Source organism: Phyllostomus discolor, chromosome 5 (assembly GCF_004126475.2).
Source record: "Phyllostomus discolor isolate MPI-MPIP mPhyDis1 chromosome 5, mPhyDis1.pri.v3, whole genome shotgun sequence".
NCBI classification, from domain to species: domain Eukaryota; kingdom Metazoa; phylum Chordata; class Mammalia; order Chiroptera; family Phyllostomidae; genus Phyllostomus; species Phyllostomus discolor.
Genome location: NC_040907.2, coordinates 5,780,814 through 5,798,254, shown reverse-complemented (window position 1 = coordinate 5,798,254; position 17,441 = coordinate 5,780,814). Strand labels below are relative to the sequence as shown.

Below are 17,441 nucleotides of genomic sequence, written 5' to 3'. Positions count from 1 at the left end.
AAAATTTTCACTTAGTAATCATGTAATTAGTACCTCTTATATTCCAGGCACATACATTAAATAAGTGCACATATAAACCTATCTCAGAGCGAACAGCAGCTGAGTTCCCCCAAGGGAAAGGCCGCTTCAGGATGAGCGCCAGAGCGCCCTGCAGCTCAGCTCCGCCTCTGGTCGGCCCCCGCCCTCCCTCCCTCCATACCTTCTTCTTCAGCTCCACGCTGACGGCGTTGGCCTCCTTCAGGTACACAGCATTGCCCCAGAGCAAGTCCCTCAGGGAAGTGAACTGGTGAGACTTCCACTTTCGGAAGGCCCACTGGGCCAGCTCAAATTCATGTTGCGTCCAAGGAACTGAAAGAGCAACGGGGTGTGTTTAATGGTGACCTCGTGGCTACGCGGAAACTGTCTCCTCCTCCACCTCCTCTCTTAGCAAGTAAGGGATCTCCCAGCTTTCCTCTAGTCAGCTGTTCCTGCTTTTCTTATTTTCAGTAAAGCGTGCTAAATTCTGTTGAAATTATGAAAGCAGTTATGATATACATTTCAGAAAACTCCTTAAAAATCCTACTGTTTATTTTAAAACAGCAAATCAAAGAAATAGACTTCTCTTTTTTAAAAAGATAACCTCAAATGTGTGGATTATAATAGAAACAAACCCCAAGTATATACACAATGCCACATAGTCTGTTTTTCTTTCTGGTACAAGGGTAAAAGGTCTTATTTCACCTACATATTTAAAAATAAAAGAATTCACTACATAAATTAAGAGTTGCTTCAAAGTTAACTTGGAGCCTGAAATTTCTGAGAGGTTGAGTGGAGAAGTGAAATGTGACAAATGTTTACACTGTAATATGAGGCAATAACAACTAACAGAGCCTTAGCTCAGCTAAGAATTAAGAGAGGTCCATTTAATATACATTGATACATTCCAAAGTCCTCACCGGAAAACCCGGACACAAACCACAAACCACAAACCTGAACAGGACATATTAACAAAGACTAAGCTCTGCGTTTACATGCAATATACACGTATGAACTTCATGTGGACATTAATATTGGAGAGTGTAAGCGAACTGCCCAAGAGATTTATATGAAGACTTAATACGCTCAGAAATCTTGTGTTCTGAGGATCACAGTCCCACTCCAACCTCACAGAATACAGCCTGGATTCTCAGCACTGAGCATCCTCAGAAAATCATCTTCAAATTGGTACAGTAAAATGTCAATAAATTGTAGGGTCAACTATGGTCACAGATAAAGGATGAATTTGATAATACGGATCCAAAAGATATACACAGGAAAGTGTCAGCCACTAGCTTTCACCTTCTTCTTCCTCTTCTTCCTCTTCCGTTGTCTCTGCAGCCAAGGATCGAGTCTCCACCTGCTTCTGCAAGGCCTGCAGTTTACTCTCATAGTCCTGAAGGAAGAGAAAGGAAACAGCATGTAGGAGAGAGGAGACAAGCGGGAGGAAAAGGGAAGGAATGCTGGGGAGAGTAGAGATAGCAAAAGAAAAGAAAAGAGAAGATAGAGGCAGGAAACAATAAAAAGGGAGACATAAAGGTAAAGATTTAGGGGAAAACCCCACAAAGCACACACGATAGTCTGTAATGTGTAAATGCTTAAAAAAAGTTAACTGCAGTCTCCACTTTCTCAGATCCAAGAAGAGTTCTTTATGTGGTGTTGAGGCAGAGAAAGGGGGGATTTGGGGGGAAAATGCATGTGGCCCTTAAATGCTGTAATACATTTAAGTAGTACCTTGACACACCAAGCAATTCCAGAGAAAAGCAATGCTGGGAAAGAGTAAATCCGTAAGTATCTAGCTGTTTGGATGAGGAAAAATTAGGACTGTTGATTCTGAACTCCCTTCCATATGGATGAAATATTACTATCTTGGCAACTGTAGGATGAGCTTAGCCTTCAGGCAAGCAAAAGATCACAGCACTATTAGCACTTAGTTAGTATTTTAAAATATACTATTATAATACAAAATGTATTGTTATAATACAAATCAGTTTTATCCTTCATTTCTCCATCTACTCCATGCATTCTCAGTGAGGGTATAGCCCCAAAGAAAGTAAAAAATCATGCTTGAGGGATTAAAAAAAATGTACTCTTTTATATGTAAAACACAAACATATATGCAGTATGCAAATGGGTACACCACATATCTGAGACACTAAAATTACATGGTGGGGAGAGATTGAGAGAAAATATCTGAAAATGTTCCTTGTAGTATTAGTGAGAAAAAGCTGTTAAAAAAATAAAACACGTAAGGTTAAGAAAAGAGACCTTGGCATAGCAAAATACCAAGTCACAGCATAAGCATAGCATTTTAAAATATACTGCCCAGCCCTAGCTGCTGTGGCTCACGTGGTTGGAGCATCATCCCATGAACCAAAAGGTCACGAGTTCAATTCCTAGTCAAGGCACATGTCTAGGTTATGGGTTCAGTCTCCGTGTTGTCAGGGAGTGTATGAGACACAACTGATCGATATTTCTCTCTCACATTAATGTTTCTCTCCCTGTCTTCCTCTCTTTCTAAAATCAGTGAGTATGTCCTTGGGTGAAGATTAGAGTAAAAAAGAGAAGTATCAACAGATTTATACTTCAGAAGACATTTTAAAAATATATACACAGGACCGAATGATGAACCATTTCAAAACACATAAGGAGGTCTTTTTTTTTTTTCCAGAGAGGGGAAAGGAGGGAGAAAGAGAAACATCAATGTGTGGATGCCTTTCGCACACCCCTACCAGGGACCTGGACTGCAATCCAGGCATGTGCCCAGACCAAGAATGGAACCAGCAACCCTTTTGATTCGCAGGCAAGCACTCAACCACTTAGCCACACCAGCCAGGGCAGGAATTCTTCTTAAATAGTATCAAGACACTATCAAAATTACAGGCAATCTGTTTAAAAAGTTTATTTTCTAAGTATACCTAGCACCCAGATCTTGGTTTCTAAATACCATTCCCCCTAAAAGGAACCAACATTCCCTGGGGAAAGTGACTGATGACAGGTTTGGAACAAGGCAAGTACAGGGGAGCCTGGAATACCTCGTGCCAGAAACACTGAGTATTCAAAGACCAATGGGGTCATTTCAAAAGGACACAGATTCCCATAGGCTAATAAGAATAACAGAAAAAGAATATAGCCCATTCTTAGTATGAAAAGACTCCACAAGTCCACATGGAAAGAAGGGGGAGAAAAAAAGAGAAAGCTCTTGTTAACCGAGGGGGGAGGGGGGGGAGAGAGAGAGAGAGAGAGCAAGCGAGCGCGAGCCAGTCAACAAATGCAGAGGGAATGACAATTAGAAAATCACTATACTGCACCCCAGATGTAGTAATCAAATCAGGCAAGGGCCATTAATAAATGTTAAAACAATTGAGTGAAAGGTGGATGGAAGACAGAATATTCACACAATCCCAAGTGTCACCCTAGATACCTATTAAAAAGAAAAAGAAGTAGGAAGTATCACATTAGCTAAATTTATTAAACTCTAACGTTACCATTAATAGAACAAATTGACATGTTGTGTCTGCCGAGGTGAGGCACATAGACATACACAATGCCACTGTTAGAACATTCTTATAAAAAATGTTAAATCTAAATCTAAATCTTGGGGAAGCAAGCCATCTAATGAGAACAAAGCCTAGACTCTTCAAAAATAACAATGTACCGCAAGATGGAGGCACAGGTAGCTACACTTTGCCACCTCACACAATCAAAAGAAGGACAACAAATTTAAAAACAAAAAATAACCAGAACTGCCAGGAAATTGAACTGTATAGAAGTCCAACAACCAAGGAGTTAAAGAACACAATAGTCATCGAGACCGGTAGGAAAGGCAGAGACAGGCAGCTGGGGCAGAGGGGATTCACAGCACGGTGGTGGCTGGAGGACAGGGGCAGGCAAGGTGGCAGCTGGCGGACCAGGCAGTCCCACATTTGCATGCAGATAAACCTGGAACCTGGAGGAACAACTGGAGATCGAGACAGACTGCACAACTCAGGGTTCCAGAGAGGGAAATAAAGCCTCAAAACCTCTGGCTATAAAATCTGTGGGGGATGAGGCAGCAGGAGAAATTCCCAGCTTCACAGGAGAGTCTGTTGGGTCCTAGAACAAACACAAAACCACCAACCCAGGAAACAGCACCAGAAGGGCCCAACTTGCTTGTGGGGGAAGTGACTGAAAGCTGGCCCAGAGCTGAGCAAGTGGCATTGTCCCCTCTCTGACCCCTCCCCCACAGACAGCGCCACAACACGGCCACATGGGTTGCCCCACCCTGGTGAATACCTAAGGCTCCACCCCTTACACCACAACAGGCATGCAGAGACACAAAATATGGCCCAAATGAAAGAACAGATCAAAGCTCCAAAAAAAAATATATACAATTAAGCAGTGAAAAGATAGCCAACCTATCAGATGCAGAGTTCAAAACATTAGTAATCAGGATGCTCACAGAAATGGTTGAGTAGGGACGCAATAATAGAGGAAGAAGTAAAGGCTACCCAAAGTGAATTAAAGAAAATTGTGCAGGTAACCAACAGTGAAGGGAAGGAAACCAGGACTCAAATCAACAGTTTGGAGCAGAAGGGAGAAATAAACATTCAACCAGAACAGAATGAAGAAACAACAATCAAAAAAAAAAAAAAAATGAGGAGAAGCTAAGGAACCTCCAGGACAACTTTAAGTGTTCCAACATCCAAATCATAAGGGTGCCAGGAAAAGAGGAAGAGCAAGAAATGGAAAACTTATTTGAAAACATAATGAAGGAGAACTTACCCAATCTGGCAAAGGAAATAAATAGACTTCCAGCAAGTCCAGGAAGCTCAGAGAGTCCCCAGAAAGTTGGACCCGAGGAAGCACACACCAAAGCACATCATCATTACATTACCCATGATTAAAGAGGAGAGAATCTTAAAAGCAGCAGAACAAAAGGAGACAGTTACCTACAAAAAAGTTCCCACAGACTGTCATCTGATTTCTCAAAGGAAAGCTTGTAGGCAAGAAGGGGCTGGAATGAAGTATTCCAGGTCACGAAAGGCAAGGACTTACATCCAAGATGACTCTATCCAGCAAAGCTATCATTTATAATGGGAGGGCTGATAAAGTGCTTCCCAGATAAGGTCAAGTTAAAGGAATTCATCATCACCAAGCCCTTATTATATGAAATGGTAAAGGGATTTAGATCATCGAAGAAAAAGATGATCAAAAACGTGAACAGTAAAATGACAATGAACTCACCAATATCAACTGAACCTAAACAAACAAACAAACAAACAAACTCGGCAAACAACTAGAACAGGAACAGAATCACAGAAACAGAGATCACATGGAAGTTTTTCAGTGGGGAGGGGGAGGAAGGGGAATGGGGGGAAAGGTACAGGGAATAGAAGCATCAATGGCAGGTACAAAATTGACAGGGGGAGGCTAAGAATAGTATGGGGAATGGAGAAGCCAAGGAACTTATATGTACGACCCATGGACACGAACTAAGGTGTGGGATGCTGGTGGGAGGGAGGTACAGGGCAGAGGGGAATAAAGGGGAGGAAAAAAATGGGACAACTGTAATAGCATAATCAACAACATATATTAAGAAATAAAAAATAAGTAAAATATATTAAAAAAAGAAACACGAACACCAATGCAATATATAAACCTCGACCGGATCTTGGATTGTAATACACATACACACATGCACACACTTGAACACATATTTTTATAGACAATTAGGGAAATTTGAAAATAAACTTGTATATTGTATGATAGTGAATCAATATTAAATTTCCTGGATGGGACAATGATATCAAGGAAATACCTTTGATTTTAGGAGATATAGTTAGAAGTATTTAGGAGTAAACTGTTATGTCTTTCTTATTTTCAAATGATTCAGGAAAAGTATATACATATGGATATACAAAGATTCATTGTATTATTTTTTCAGATTTTGGGTAGCTTTGAATTGTTTCAAAATAAAACAGGGGGCTCCCTAAAAAACCTGTTATATGGGATTCTTCAAACAAAAAGAGAAAGACTATTTATTGGTTTACCTACAAATTAGCAGTTGAAAAAAAAGTGTTAGTATCTTGAGGAACTTTTGTTTTTTATTTTCCCTCATTATTTTATTGTAGTAAATAAAGTACACATAACATAAAACTTACCATCTAACCATTTTTAAGTATACAGTTCAGTGGTATGAAATACATTCATGTTGTATAACCATCAACACCATCCATTCCAGAATTCTTTTCATCTTGTAAAACTGAAACTATACCCATCAAATACTGATTGTCCACCCCCAGCACCCCACCCTACCCTTTCCCCCAGCAACCACTATTCTACTTTTGTGTCTATGATTCTGACTACTCTAAGTATATATTTTAACTAGGATCACATTGACTTTTAAAAAATGTATTTTATTTATTTTGAGAGAGAGGAGAAGGGAAGGAGAAAGAGAGTAACAGAAACATCAATGTGTGGCTGCCTCTCCTGCACCCCCTGCTGGGGACCTGGCTTGGACCCAGGCATGTGCCCTGACCGGGAATCAAACCATCAACCGTCCAGTTCACAAGCCCATACTCAATCCACTGAGCCACACCAGCCAGGGCCAATTTTGGCTTTTTGTGACTGGCTTAATTTGGAAGTTTCTTCAACAATAGGTCTACAATCTGGTCAAACTACCAATGAAAACAAAATCTTTAGATTCTGACAGTTAATGCTTTAATGACATTAAAGTGACATAAAAAGACTTCCTATAACACTATGAACTTAAAACTTTAACTGCATTTGGTCAGGGAAAATTTCTAACTGCAGTTGTAGTTCAAACATCAACACCATTTCCGAATTGGCCTCCTCTTCCTCAAAGCGAGCTGCATATGAGCTTCCAACAAGGACATCTTGTATGTCACCAGAAAAACTCTAAGTGTTGAATTTTCCTTTAATAAATGGATAAAGATTCAGATGCTATTTAGATTCAGATACTATTGTTCTGCAGATTTCATGGTCAAAACTGGGATAATTATGGAAAGCACGCTAAAAATAATATATTTATCAGTAGCCTTTGTATTTATAAAAGTTCTAGCTAGTTCAATATATGTCCTATATTTATAGAGGCGCTGCACTGGCTGTTCCCTCTTCTAGAATATTCTCTCTCACCAGCCCATCCTTGTGTGTAGGCTTACTCTGTGGCAGAACTGCTCTAAATGTTTAACATGGATTATCTCAGTCTGCCCAATAACCCTATGAAGATGGTACAATTATCTTCATGTTAAAGAAAAAGATTTAAAGAAATTAGGTAACTTTCTAAAGATCAGAGTTAGCCAAGTAGTGGAAATGGGATTTGAACCCAGACAACTGGACTTTAGACCACATTCTTTTAACCACCATCCACCATCCATCCACTCACCCACCCATCCATCCATCCAGGCAATGAATACCCTTTTCACCCCTGCTATGTGTCAGATGCTAGCAATACAGCGGTGAGGGAGCGAAACAATAAACAGTAAACGGACATTACACAGCAGGATTTCAGCACAGAGAAGTACTATGAAGAAAGGTAGATGTTAGGGGTTAACAGGGAGAAGAGAGGAATGAGAGGAATACTTTCAGGTTAGGTAGGCAGGGAAGTCTCTGTGTAGAGGTAACATTTAATCAGAGATCTAAGCCAACAGGATGGGGAGGCAGGTGTTATTCCAATCACAGTAGAACTAACAGTAGATTTGGGTTGGCCAAAAAGTTCCTTTAGTTATTTTCCATATGCTGGCTCTAGTAGTGCTTAGTTGTCTTTAACTGTATTCGAAATAACTTGGTTAGATGGTATTGTGACAGCTGCCATATCAGTGCGCATTTAAAAGAAACTTATCAGGTAGAGGGGGCCAAAAGGGGGAAGAGTTGGGACAACTGTAATAGAATAAACAATAAAATAAACAAAACTTATAAAACTTGGTGAGTTTTTGTGCAGCCATTTTAATATTCAAGATGGAAGAAAACGCATTTTCAGCATATTATTATGCTTTATTATTTCAAAAAAGGTAAAAACACAACCGAAACACATAAAAAGATTTATGCAATGTATAGAGAAGGTGCCGTGACTGAACCTGTCAGAAGTGGTTCACAAACTTTCTTGGTACCATTAACATTTTGGCAAAATAATTCCTCCCTGTGGGGCTATCTTATGCACTGGAAGATGCTTAGCAGCACCCCTGGGCTCCACCCACTAGCAGCCAATAGTGGGCAATAGCTGGCATACTCAAAATATCCAAGTCAACAGTTACTGGTGAAAATGAAAAATCTTTTATTTTACAGAAAAAACGTAATGGACTTTTTGGCCAACCCAACATGTAGGACAGGGTAACAAAACCTGCTTCACAGAGAGGAGCACTTGAGGAGTCAATGTGCTCACACCTGTAAAAGGTTTACTGGCTCAATGCATGTTTAGTTTTATCTTCATCCTTATCTGTGAGAACAGGGACAGGAAAGCCACAGCAATGCGTGAAAGAATGGACAGATACAGAAACAGCCAATGCCTGTGGCCACGGAGACCGTCAAGCAGCTGTCAGTGGAGCCAGAGGAAAATGAGAAGCCAGGTGAGCAAAGGGTCCCAAGAAGTAAAGAACAGGCAACTGTGTCGAATGCCAGGCTCAGTAAGACAAGGACTGCGACAACACCCCCAGAATTGTCACTGCGAGTATCTTTGGACCCTGATAAGAGTGGCTTCAGTGGTAAGGTGGGAACAAGAGTCTGACTAAAGTGAGTTCAAGCAAGAATGGGGAGAGGACACAATAAAAAGACACAATGGGGCATGGAGAGGTGGGACGTTAAGTACAGACAACTCGAGAATTCCTATGAGAAGAGACTAAGACACAAAATGACAGCTCACAGGGAACAGGGACTTTTGGGGAACTTGTGAAATGGAACCATGTGTGCATGCTAGCAGGAAAAATCCAGAAGGAGAGAAACTGAGGTTGTAGAAGAGAAGGGGCATGCACAGTGAGTCCTGGAGAAGGTGGTATAGATGAGGTGCAGAAACAGGGCCAGGTAAGAGCAAGGCCAAGTGTGGGTGTGGGTGGCGGCAGAACTAGGAGTGGGAAGAAAAGGAGGTTTTCTCCTGATGGCCCCTTTCTCCCAGTGAAACACAAAAGATCATTAGCTGAGAGCAAGGAAGGGCCACCTGACATGCCCTGAGGCGCCCAGCTGTGAACTTTCAGAGCACCCTGCATTTTCTGGCCCCCACCTGGCACAAACGTACTGTATAACTACTGGTGTGACTGTCTTAACAGCTGTCTCCACCACAATTCTCCGAATTTCACACGGCCAGGGACCTGTCACTCACCACTGAATCACCAGCATCCGGCACACAGCGAGCCGTCTTCCAGCTCAGACACGCAGTCATGTATTGCTGTTCCAGTGAGTAATTCTCTGAAAGGGACTGCTTCCCAGATCAAGGGCCGGCAAACAGCAGCCAGGTCCAAATCCAGTTCTCTGCCTGCCTTCCTAAACAGTCTGAACGACTGGAGCACAGCTATGCCTGTGCCTTTGCACGCTGTCAGTGGCTGCTTTTCTGCTGTAATGGTAGAGTTGTGTAGGTGCAACAAAAGGGCCCACAAAGCCTCAACTATTTCCTATCTGGCCCTTTACAAAAAGCTTGCAAAACCCTGTTCTAGACCAATGGTTCTCAAAGGTGGCTGCTGATACAGCGGAATCCAGGTTACCTGGGAACAGAAATGCAAATGTGACCAGGCCCCATCACACACCTCCCGAGCCAGAAATGTGGGCAGTGGGCCCAGCAATTTGTGTTCTCTTAAGCCCCTAGGGAATTCTGATGTGCACTATGGTTTGAAAACCACCCTTCCGGGCGATGTGTACAGAGGAATCCTGAAGCAAACAAGACAGTATTCCAGGTAAGTCCACACTGTCACAGAAGAACCAAACAAGTCTACAGACTACTACATGTTATCACGATGAGAACAGCAAGAGCTGGCCTGGGACAGGACAAGGGGCACGTGAACGCAGACCTGGAACAGTTAAACATGACAAGAAAGGATTCCAGTCCCGAGGAAGTGCAAAAGCCTTGCGGGGAGAACAAAGTTGGCATGCTAAAGGAACAGAAATCTCAAGTGCTCACAGTGTGAGAATGTTAAGTGATGAAGTCAGAGAGGCAGGCAAGAAGCCAAAACATGGAAAGGCTTATAGGCTACAGTAAATTTAGATTTTACATAGATACAGACAACAGATTCTTGGTAACCAGAGAGCAAGGGGAAACAGGAGGGGCGGGGGTGGGGGGGTGGGGGGGGAGACGAAGAGGGTAAAGGGGATCAAATAAATGATGATAAAAAAAGATAAGGCTTCAGGTGGTGAACACATAAGAGAATATACAGGCGTCACACTAGAAAGCTGTATACCTGAAATCTGCCTTATTAACCAATGCTATCCCAATCAATTTAATTAAAATAAAAAGTTCAGATTTTAAAGTGCAATGGGAAGCCACTGGAGGGCACTGATTAGATCTGATGTGTTTAAAAGATGATGCTGGTTGCTGTGAACAGTGGAGTGTATGGGTGAAGAACAGAAGCAAAAGAGACAAGTAAGGCAGCTTCTGCAATATGCTAAGTGACAGATGATAGGGCCGCAATTAAACAGGGCATCTTTGAAGGAGCTGGCATTTAAGGTAAAATCACCCTCACCATTCTGGGTTATGTGGTTCAGCTGTTTTTTGTATTTGAGGCTTGGCTCCTTCTGCTAATAACGCCTTCCTCTTTTAATGGCAGATTAGCAAGCAACGGTCAGGAGACATCAATGACCCAGTTCTTGTCAACACCCCATCTCGCACACGACCAGCAGCTGTGCAGACACACTCTCGGGTCTATCCTCCTAGAGGTCCCACAACACCTCTTCTCAAGACTGAGCGGCTTCTATTTCCTCCCAATCTCTTAGTCCTGTCTTGGTCTCAACTACTTTCCTTTCCAACCACATTCCAAACAAGAGCTTTCATCCCCTCGTGGCTTGTATGCACAGGATTTACCCCACCTACAAGTTCATCTGTTGATTCTACCTGCAAATACTCTATCGGAGTCTCTCGTTTCTTCCTGTTTTTGTTTGGACAGCCGTTTCTCACGTAGTTCATCCTGAAGCTTCCCGACTGGAGCAGTTGGCTTTGGCCTTGCCTCCTTCCAACCCATCCTTCAACCCAAATTCTGGTCATTTCTCAATGGTGAATTCAATAATGCAATCTCCCTGCATGCAATCATTTGGTAGCTTCCCAACAACACATTTAACACAGATAAATGTTTAAGATAAAATCCCAACTCCTTAGCATGCCAGGATCTGGTCCTTGTCCACCCAGCTGCCTTCCTCTCTTACCACCCCTGACACAGCTGGTGTTCTGACCACCCCAAGTTACTCCGGGTTCCCTGGACCTGACATGCTTCCTCCCGCCCCTGCCATCTGTCACTTGGGTAAATTCCCAGTGGTCGTTCGGGACTCTGCTCTGGGCTTAGGGCTTGGTCCTTCAAAACTTTTCCCCACTCTCCCCGTTCTCACCCTGTGCACACACAAGTGTTGCTGCACGTACACCGGAATCATCTGTGTTGCCCTAGTAGTGGTCAGGTCTTGGCAACTTTTCCATCAGTTTCTCCAATAGCAGAAAAATACAAAGTACCTGAAGGGAAGAATGTGAGGCCTGCAGCAAATTAATTCAAGCATAACATTTCTCTCAAGTACCAAATTTCATTTTTTCCCTAAAAACTCAGGAGGAAAAAAAACTCATGTAGGTTTATATCCTACTCCACAGTGTATGGCTGTGTTGTGTTTTTCAATATGAAAATGTCATGTCCAAATGTTCAGTAAGACTGACGGTCCACTCTAGAAAAATCTGTTCTGTCCTGTTTTACCTCTAGCAAAGCACCAACACACTGGGTGGAGAAAGACAGTGGTTAAAGAAAAAAATAGAAAAGTTAAAACAGTTACTCAAAGCGTTTTAAAAATTTAGTTCCTATCCTAAGGAAGGGAATTATACTTTTTCATTTTTAAAAGCTTCAAATCAAGATTAATTTTTAAAAATTGAAAACAGAGTTTAAGGTCAACTCAAATCAGAAAGTGATAATCTGATTATCACCTCACTCTACTAGAAAAGTTTTCAAGTAAAATGTAGCATAAAGTAGAGGTTATAGATACCCTTTAAAATAAAATTCTAATAAATAGAAGAGGGTAACAAAAGCAAAAGCTTAAGCGAATCAAGATCATGTAGAAATTTTTTTTAAAAATTGGCTTGGAATCACCTTCCAAAGCCAAAGCAACAAATCAAAGTCAACCTCAGGCCTACCAGCATCACCCTGTTTCATTCTTCCCTTCCCCCACATCAGAGAGAAATCACACTCTTAAAAGATAAATTCAACTTTTATTGAATGAAGACTTTATTTTTTAACATTACAAACTCTCCTTCTCTGATAAGGAAGATCTTACACTCAGAAACAATCTTCAACCATTTTTTTTAAAGAAAAAAAAAAACCCACTGTTCATTAATAAGAAGATTTTACAGTAATGATGGGAGGAAACCAATACATTTCACAACCTAGAGTGGTTCAAACTGCGTATCTAGAGCAGATCATCAGATCTTGGAAGAAGGACATAAACTGGAGGATTAGGAAAACTGCTCAGGATGCAGAACAGGGCTCTAACAGCACAGAACCAATGCTTTCTTTGCACCGTGCCTCAGGAGGCACCTTCATTAAGGTAAACCAGGACACGGCAGCTTCCCCTCCTCCCAGTCTTTCGTACAAATCGTTAAGGCAAGTCTACAAAGCACCAGGAAGGCACAGGGGTACAGCAGCGGACCAGAGGAAATCTACGTAACTTCCTGTAGTCTAACACAGACACTGGTGTGGCAAACTTGTTTTGTTTCAGCATCAACCTGCACCTACAGCGTAAGAGGTCGCCTCAAGTCACCTCAGTGGGATAAACAATACTGCACCACATTCCTAGTGAAAGGAACGATACCAAGCGCTGCTAAGAATTAGAAGCAAACATGTAAGGAAAAGCCCTTTGGTTTAGACTTATCAGACAAGCAGAATGTCTTTGACTCCCCAAGGAATACCATTCTGGTTTGTGAAATTGTACCAATTAATCAGGACTCTTCTACCTTTCCGTTATTGTCAGATCATTATATGATTTCAATAGCAAAAACACTTTTTTTTCATTTCGCTATAATAGCTAGGAATACTTCAATAATATAATAATGGGTTAATGATGACCATTCATTTCTCTTTGGTCTTGTATTTAAGCTTGGGGGGAAATACTGTCAAATTAAAAAACAAATGGCAATATAGGCTATACCAACAGTTCACAAAAGCATGGCGCTAGTTACTTAGTAAAAAGAGTCAATGAAGTATTTTTAAAAACACAACTGCATGCTCTCAAATGCATGAATTCAGGGACATATGTGGCAACCCATCACACCTTGGTTCATTTCTTCCTGGTCATCCGAAATTAAGGGCGCCTTCTGACACCTAAACATTTTAGCAAGATGAGGGCGCCTTGATCAGCAGATGAAGCACAAACACAAACCTAATTCTTTAGGGTATCAGTTTGGGTGAAGTGCTTATCACAACCCACAACTGCAAAGGAAAATTCTGTGTTACTTTTCATTCGAGTGTCACACCAGTGTCACCTGGTCACCAGTAGGAACGCACTCCCATTGTTTGGAGGGAAAGGGAGGCACCCGCCCATAATGAGACGAAAAGGCCATCACAAAAATGAATATATATGGAAGTATCCTTAGGTTATCTCGAGTTAGGGAAATAAGAACCCAGTTTTGCTCCAAAGGTGAAACCTGAGTCATTATTATTACTAATATTAGAAGATGATTTTTTTTGCAAGAAAGGACCAGTTAATGCACCTATGTTTAAGAATAAAGGAGGACAAAACTGGGGCTTTCACGAGATGCTATGAAGTGACTGGTGCGAAGGAACCTACCGAGTACACCGAAACCACACAGTACATGAGACCACCGTCTCAATTAGTCAGCCATCACACACATGATTCGCCCATGCCTAATAATCTGCCATAAAGCCTCAGTTAAAGACTAGGGCTCTTCTAGCTACAAAAGCGAAAATATCCCCCCAACGTTAATTGGAAGCAACTTTCTGTGCATTAAGAAAGCATTTTCTTAGAAGCAAAGAAAAAACACTATGATTAAAAATATGTTCTAATAAAGCATAGTGCCCACACGCAAAGGAAAAGGAAAAAAACTACGTAATCACAATCTGTAAGGCTCCCTTGAATGCTAATTGCTATCTTGGCTGCAACTTTTCACACCACCTGGAAGACAGTGTTTTACTGATGACTTAGTGTGACTTGGGAATCTTCAACAATGTCAAGTCAGACAGTTAATTGCAGATGTTGCTGGCTCTTCATACGCCTCTTAAGAAAGTTTCCGACACATTCAAGACAAGGAGAAAACTATTCTTTTCTTCTTATTAAAATCCATATTTTTAGTGTATTCTCCAGTGAGGCAAATGGAGACCACAAAACAGTAAAAATGAGGTATTGATATAATAAATGTTCATCATCAGGACTTCTCTTTGCTTGCTTGAATGTCTGTGAGCATTATTACTGGCAACCAAAGAATAGTTCAATATACAGCATCTCCTTTATTCTAAATCCAACCAAAGTTAACCTATGTCATTACTTCGTCATCTACGGAAAATACACGGCACACAGTCATATGTTCTGGCCTTCTCCCCATGTCCCACCTCTCCTCTCTCCACCGAATGACCTCCCTATGGACTTACACATACTGCTCAGAGTGTACAAGTATTTTGCTGGTAATTCTGTTGGCATGATTTTGGTGAATAGTTCAATGTGTGTATGAACTATTAAACATTTAATTTCAAAATGCAAACCACAAATGAAAATCCAGATATGGTGCCAATTTAAAGATTTCGGTATTTTGACAAATTATATAGTCAAAAGAAAAACCCTACTGAATCAGTTCTACATAACATGTAGAAGAGTAAGATGAGGAAGTTCTGTGGAAGATTCCAAGTTGTGTACTGTAAAATATGTCCATAGACATTTAGTTTTGGCTTATGAAAAGTCAAATTATGTATTTTTAACGTCCAATTATATGTTTTAAAAAAACACACATGGATGTGAAATCCAAAGCTGTGTCCACATAGTGTCATGTTATTATTTTTACACTCATGCCTAACGTTTATGGGGAAATAATAGACATTTAATACTATGTATCAAATTCCCCCTTTGAATATCTACATAAACCAAGAGGCAGGCCTTTCTGGTTATCAGATCAATTTATAGACATTATAAAAACATAGTAAACTTATACTAGAGCACGACCAGTCCATGTAAGTATATTATCTAGGCACCAAGAAAGGAGTAAAATCGCAGGGAAAAAAAGGGAGGCCTCAAGTATTTTGTCCAAAATTTCAGAAACTGCCCATTATGGTATACAAACAAAAGGGAGGTGTTGAAACATTTACCAGTGCTTTATGTTTTGACAATATTAACATTAGTTAATATCCGTAGGAACACGACATTCAAATAATGTCAGTAGTAGGGACTCAAGGCCAAGGCTAGAACCAACTCAGATCAAGCTACCGTCGCCTGTTTCCTCCACCAGTATTTCAAGTCTGTCCGGTAAGTCTCACACCGTGGTCTCTCGGCCAGCTTTGAGATTGGGCGCCGAGAACTGCCGCCTCATGCGCGGAGGCGTTGCCAACTGGCTGCAGTGGCTGGGTTTGCCGGTCTGCCCCTGATGAGAACTGGCCGCAGTACTGCCCTCTACCTGACCTCCAGCGCTGTAACTACAGTAAGACTGGCGGTGCTGGTGAATGTGGCGCTTCGCCTGGAAAGTCTGCAGATCCGCAGCGGGGTGAGCGGGGTGGGAGGTTAACGATTCTGAGGAGGAGGACGCCGGGCAGCGCACACTTTTGGGTTGGCCGTTGTTGAGAGAATTGCTTCTCCAGCGCAACTGAGGTGGCTGTTGTTGGTTGCTAACGTGCTGCTTGCTAGCTTGGATGTGATCTTGACTCCGTGTGCCCTGAGAGCCCCACGGCAACTGGGGATCCTTAGAAGCTGGCCTACCACCCTTTTCTTGGCTCTCCTCCTTATTTCCCTTCTTCCCGTCTTCAGCTTTCGGAATTCTAAGCTCTATAACCTCGTCTTCCGTGATGATGATATGTGTCCCAGGGCTCCAGGAGTTTCTGTGCTTAGGGTTGCTCTTGAAGGGGAACCGGGGCTTCCGATTCTCAGGGGGGATGAACCTATGAGGTACGTTCTGCCGACGAAGCTGCTTTGCTATCTCCTGCTGTTGCAGGTTCTTAAACCGGATCTGCTCTTGTCTCATCCAACGCAGACGTCCGCGTCTGAAAGCCGGATCCCCGTTCATCAGCTGGGAAACACGTTCTTCTTTCCCAAGGTCCCCATCGTCTCCTTTACTCGCATCGTTCTCAGAACTGCCACCGACACCAGCGCCAAGAGGTTCCTTTGCTTTGTGGTTTCCTTGGGTTTTCTGTTCCTGAGATCCAATCAGTGGCAAGACTTTTTCCATTTTGAGCATTTTATTTCTTAAGACCTTTATCTCCTCATCTTTCATGTTATTTTGCTTTTTGACTTCTTGCAAAATGTCTTCCAGCTTGTCGATATGAACCTTGAGGTCATCTACATCAGTTCCACCTTTACCACCGGCCAGCACGTCTTCAATCTTCTCATCCCCTACGCCGACAGTGTCCCAGACATCCCTGGCCACCGCCTTCCAGGAGTCCCGCTCGTTGGGGTCTTTCTTCCCGTACATGGCACAGAGCTCTTTCATCTTAACGATGGCCAGGGCCTCGATCTCCTGCCGACTATGCCTAAAATCGTTGAGAGCGACCTCATAGCAAATCTCTTTTACAGCCTGAATCTTAAGATCTGAGATGGTGACCCACTTGGAATCTTTGCTCAGGCGCCTTCTTTGGGGTATTTGGTACATTTTAATAGGTTCTCGTTTCTTCCCGCTGCTGGGGAGGCCACATTTTTTAACAATGGTTTGCAGCTTGCTGGGAGGTAGCTTTTCTCTCAGAGAAGTGATCAGTTTCCAGCTCTCTTCACAGGACCTCTTGTCAGAGTCATCCCCGCTATCAGAGTCCGCGTCCTTTGGGAAAACAAAATCAAAAAATGGCCCCAAAATAACCAAAATTAAAATGTAAAAAATGAAAATCAAGTCGAAGAAAAGCAAGCAAAAAAGCCTTAACCAAATTTAAAAACAAAACAAACCCCTATAAAACAAAAAAACAAAAACCCTAAATGATGTGCAAATCTATTAATACATATGAATATATAAATGATGATGATTATTATTACAAAGATTAGTTTGTTTAGTAAGACTAATCCAAATTTTCACTTTCTAGCACAGGTGATGAAATCTGCAAGCAAATTTCTTAGAAAGACTG

General features: G+C 41.8%; 1 protein-coding gene across 15 annotated transcripts in view; it reads right to left on the bottom strand.

Moving 5' to 3' along the window:
* Nucleotides 1–17,441, bottom strand: part of KIF1B (kinesin family member 1B) — a 136,072-nt gene that overhangs the window by 45,595 nt on the left and 73,036 nt on the right. For 14 of the 15 annotated variants that reach the window (XM_036025287.1, XM_036025297.1, XM_036025292.1 and 11 more), the window contains 2 exons: nt 1,318–1,411; nt 200–348 (listed from right to left, as the gene is read on the bottom strand). In XM_036025287.1, coding sequence (XP_035881180.1) covers nt 200–348; nt 1,318–1,411 — 243 coding nt within the window. Of the gene's footprint in view, nt 1–199; nt 349–1,317; nt 1,412–15,655; nt 17,144–17,441 lie in introns of those variants that run through there. The other variant, XM_028513750.2, reaches the window with a different exon arrangement.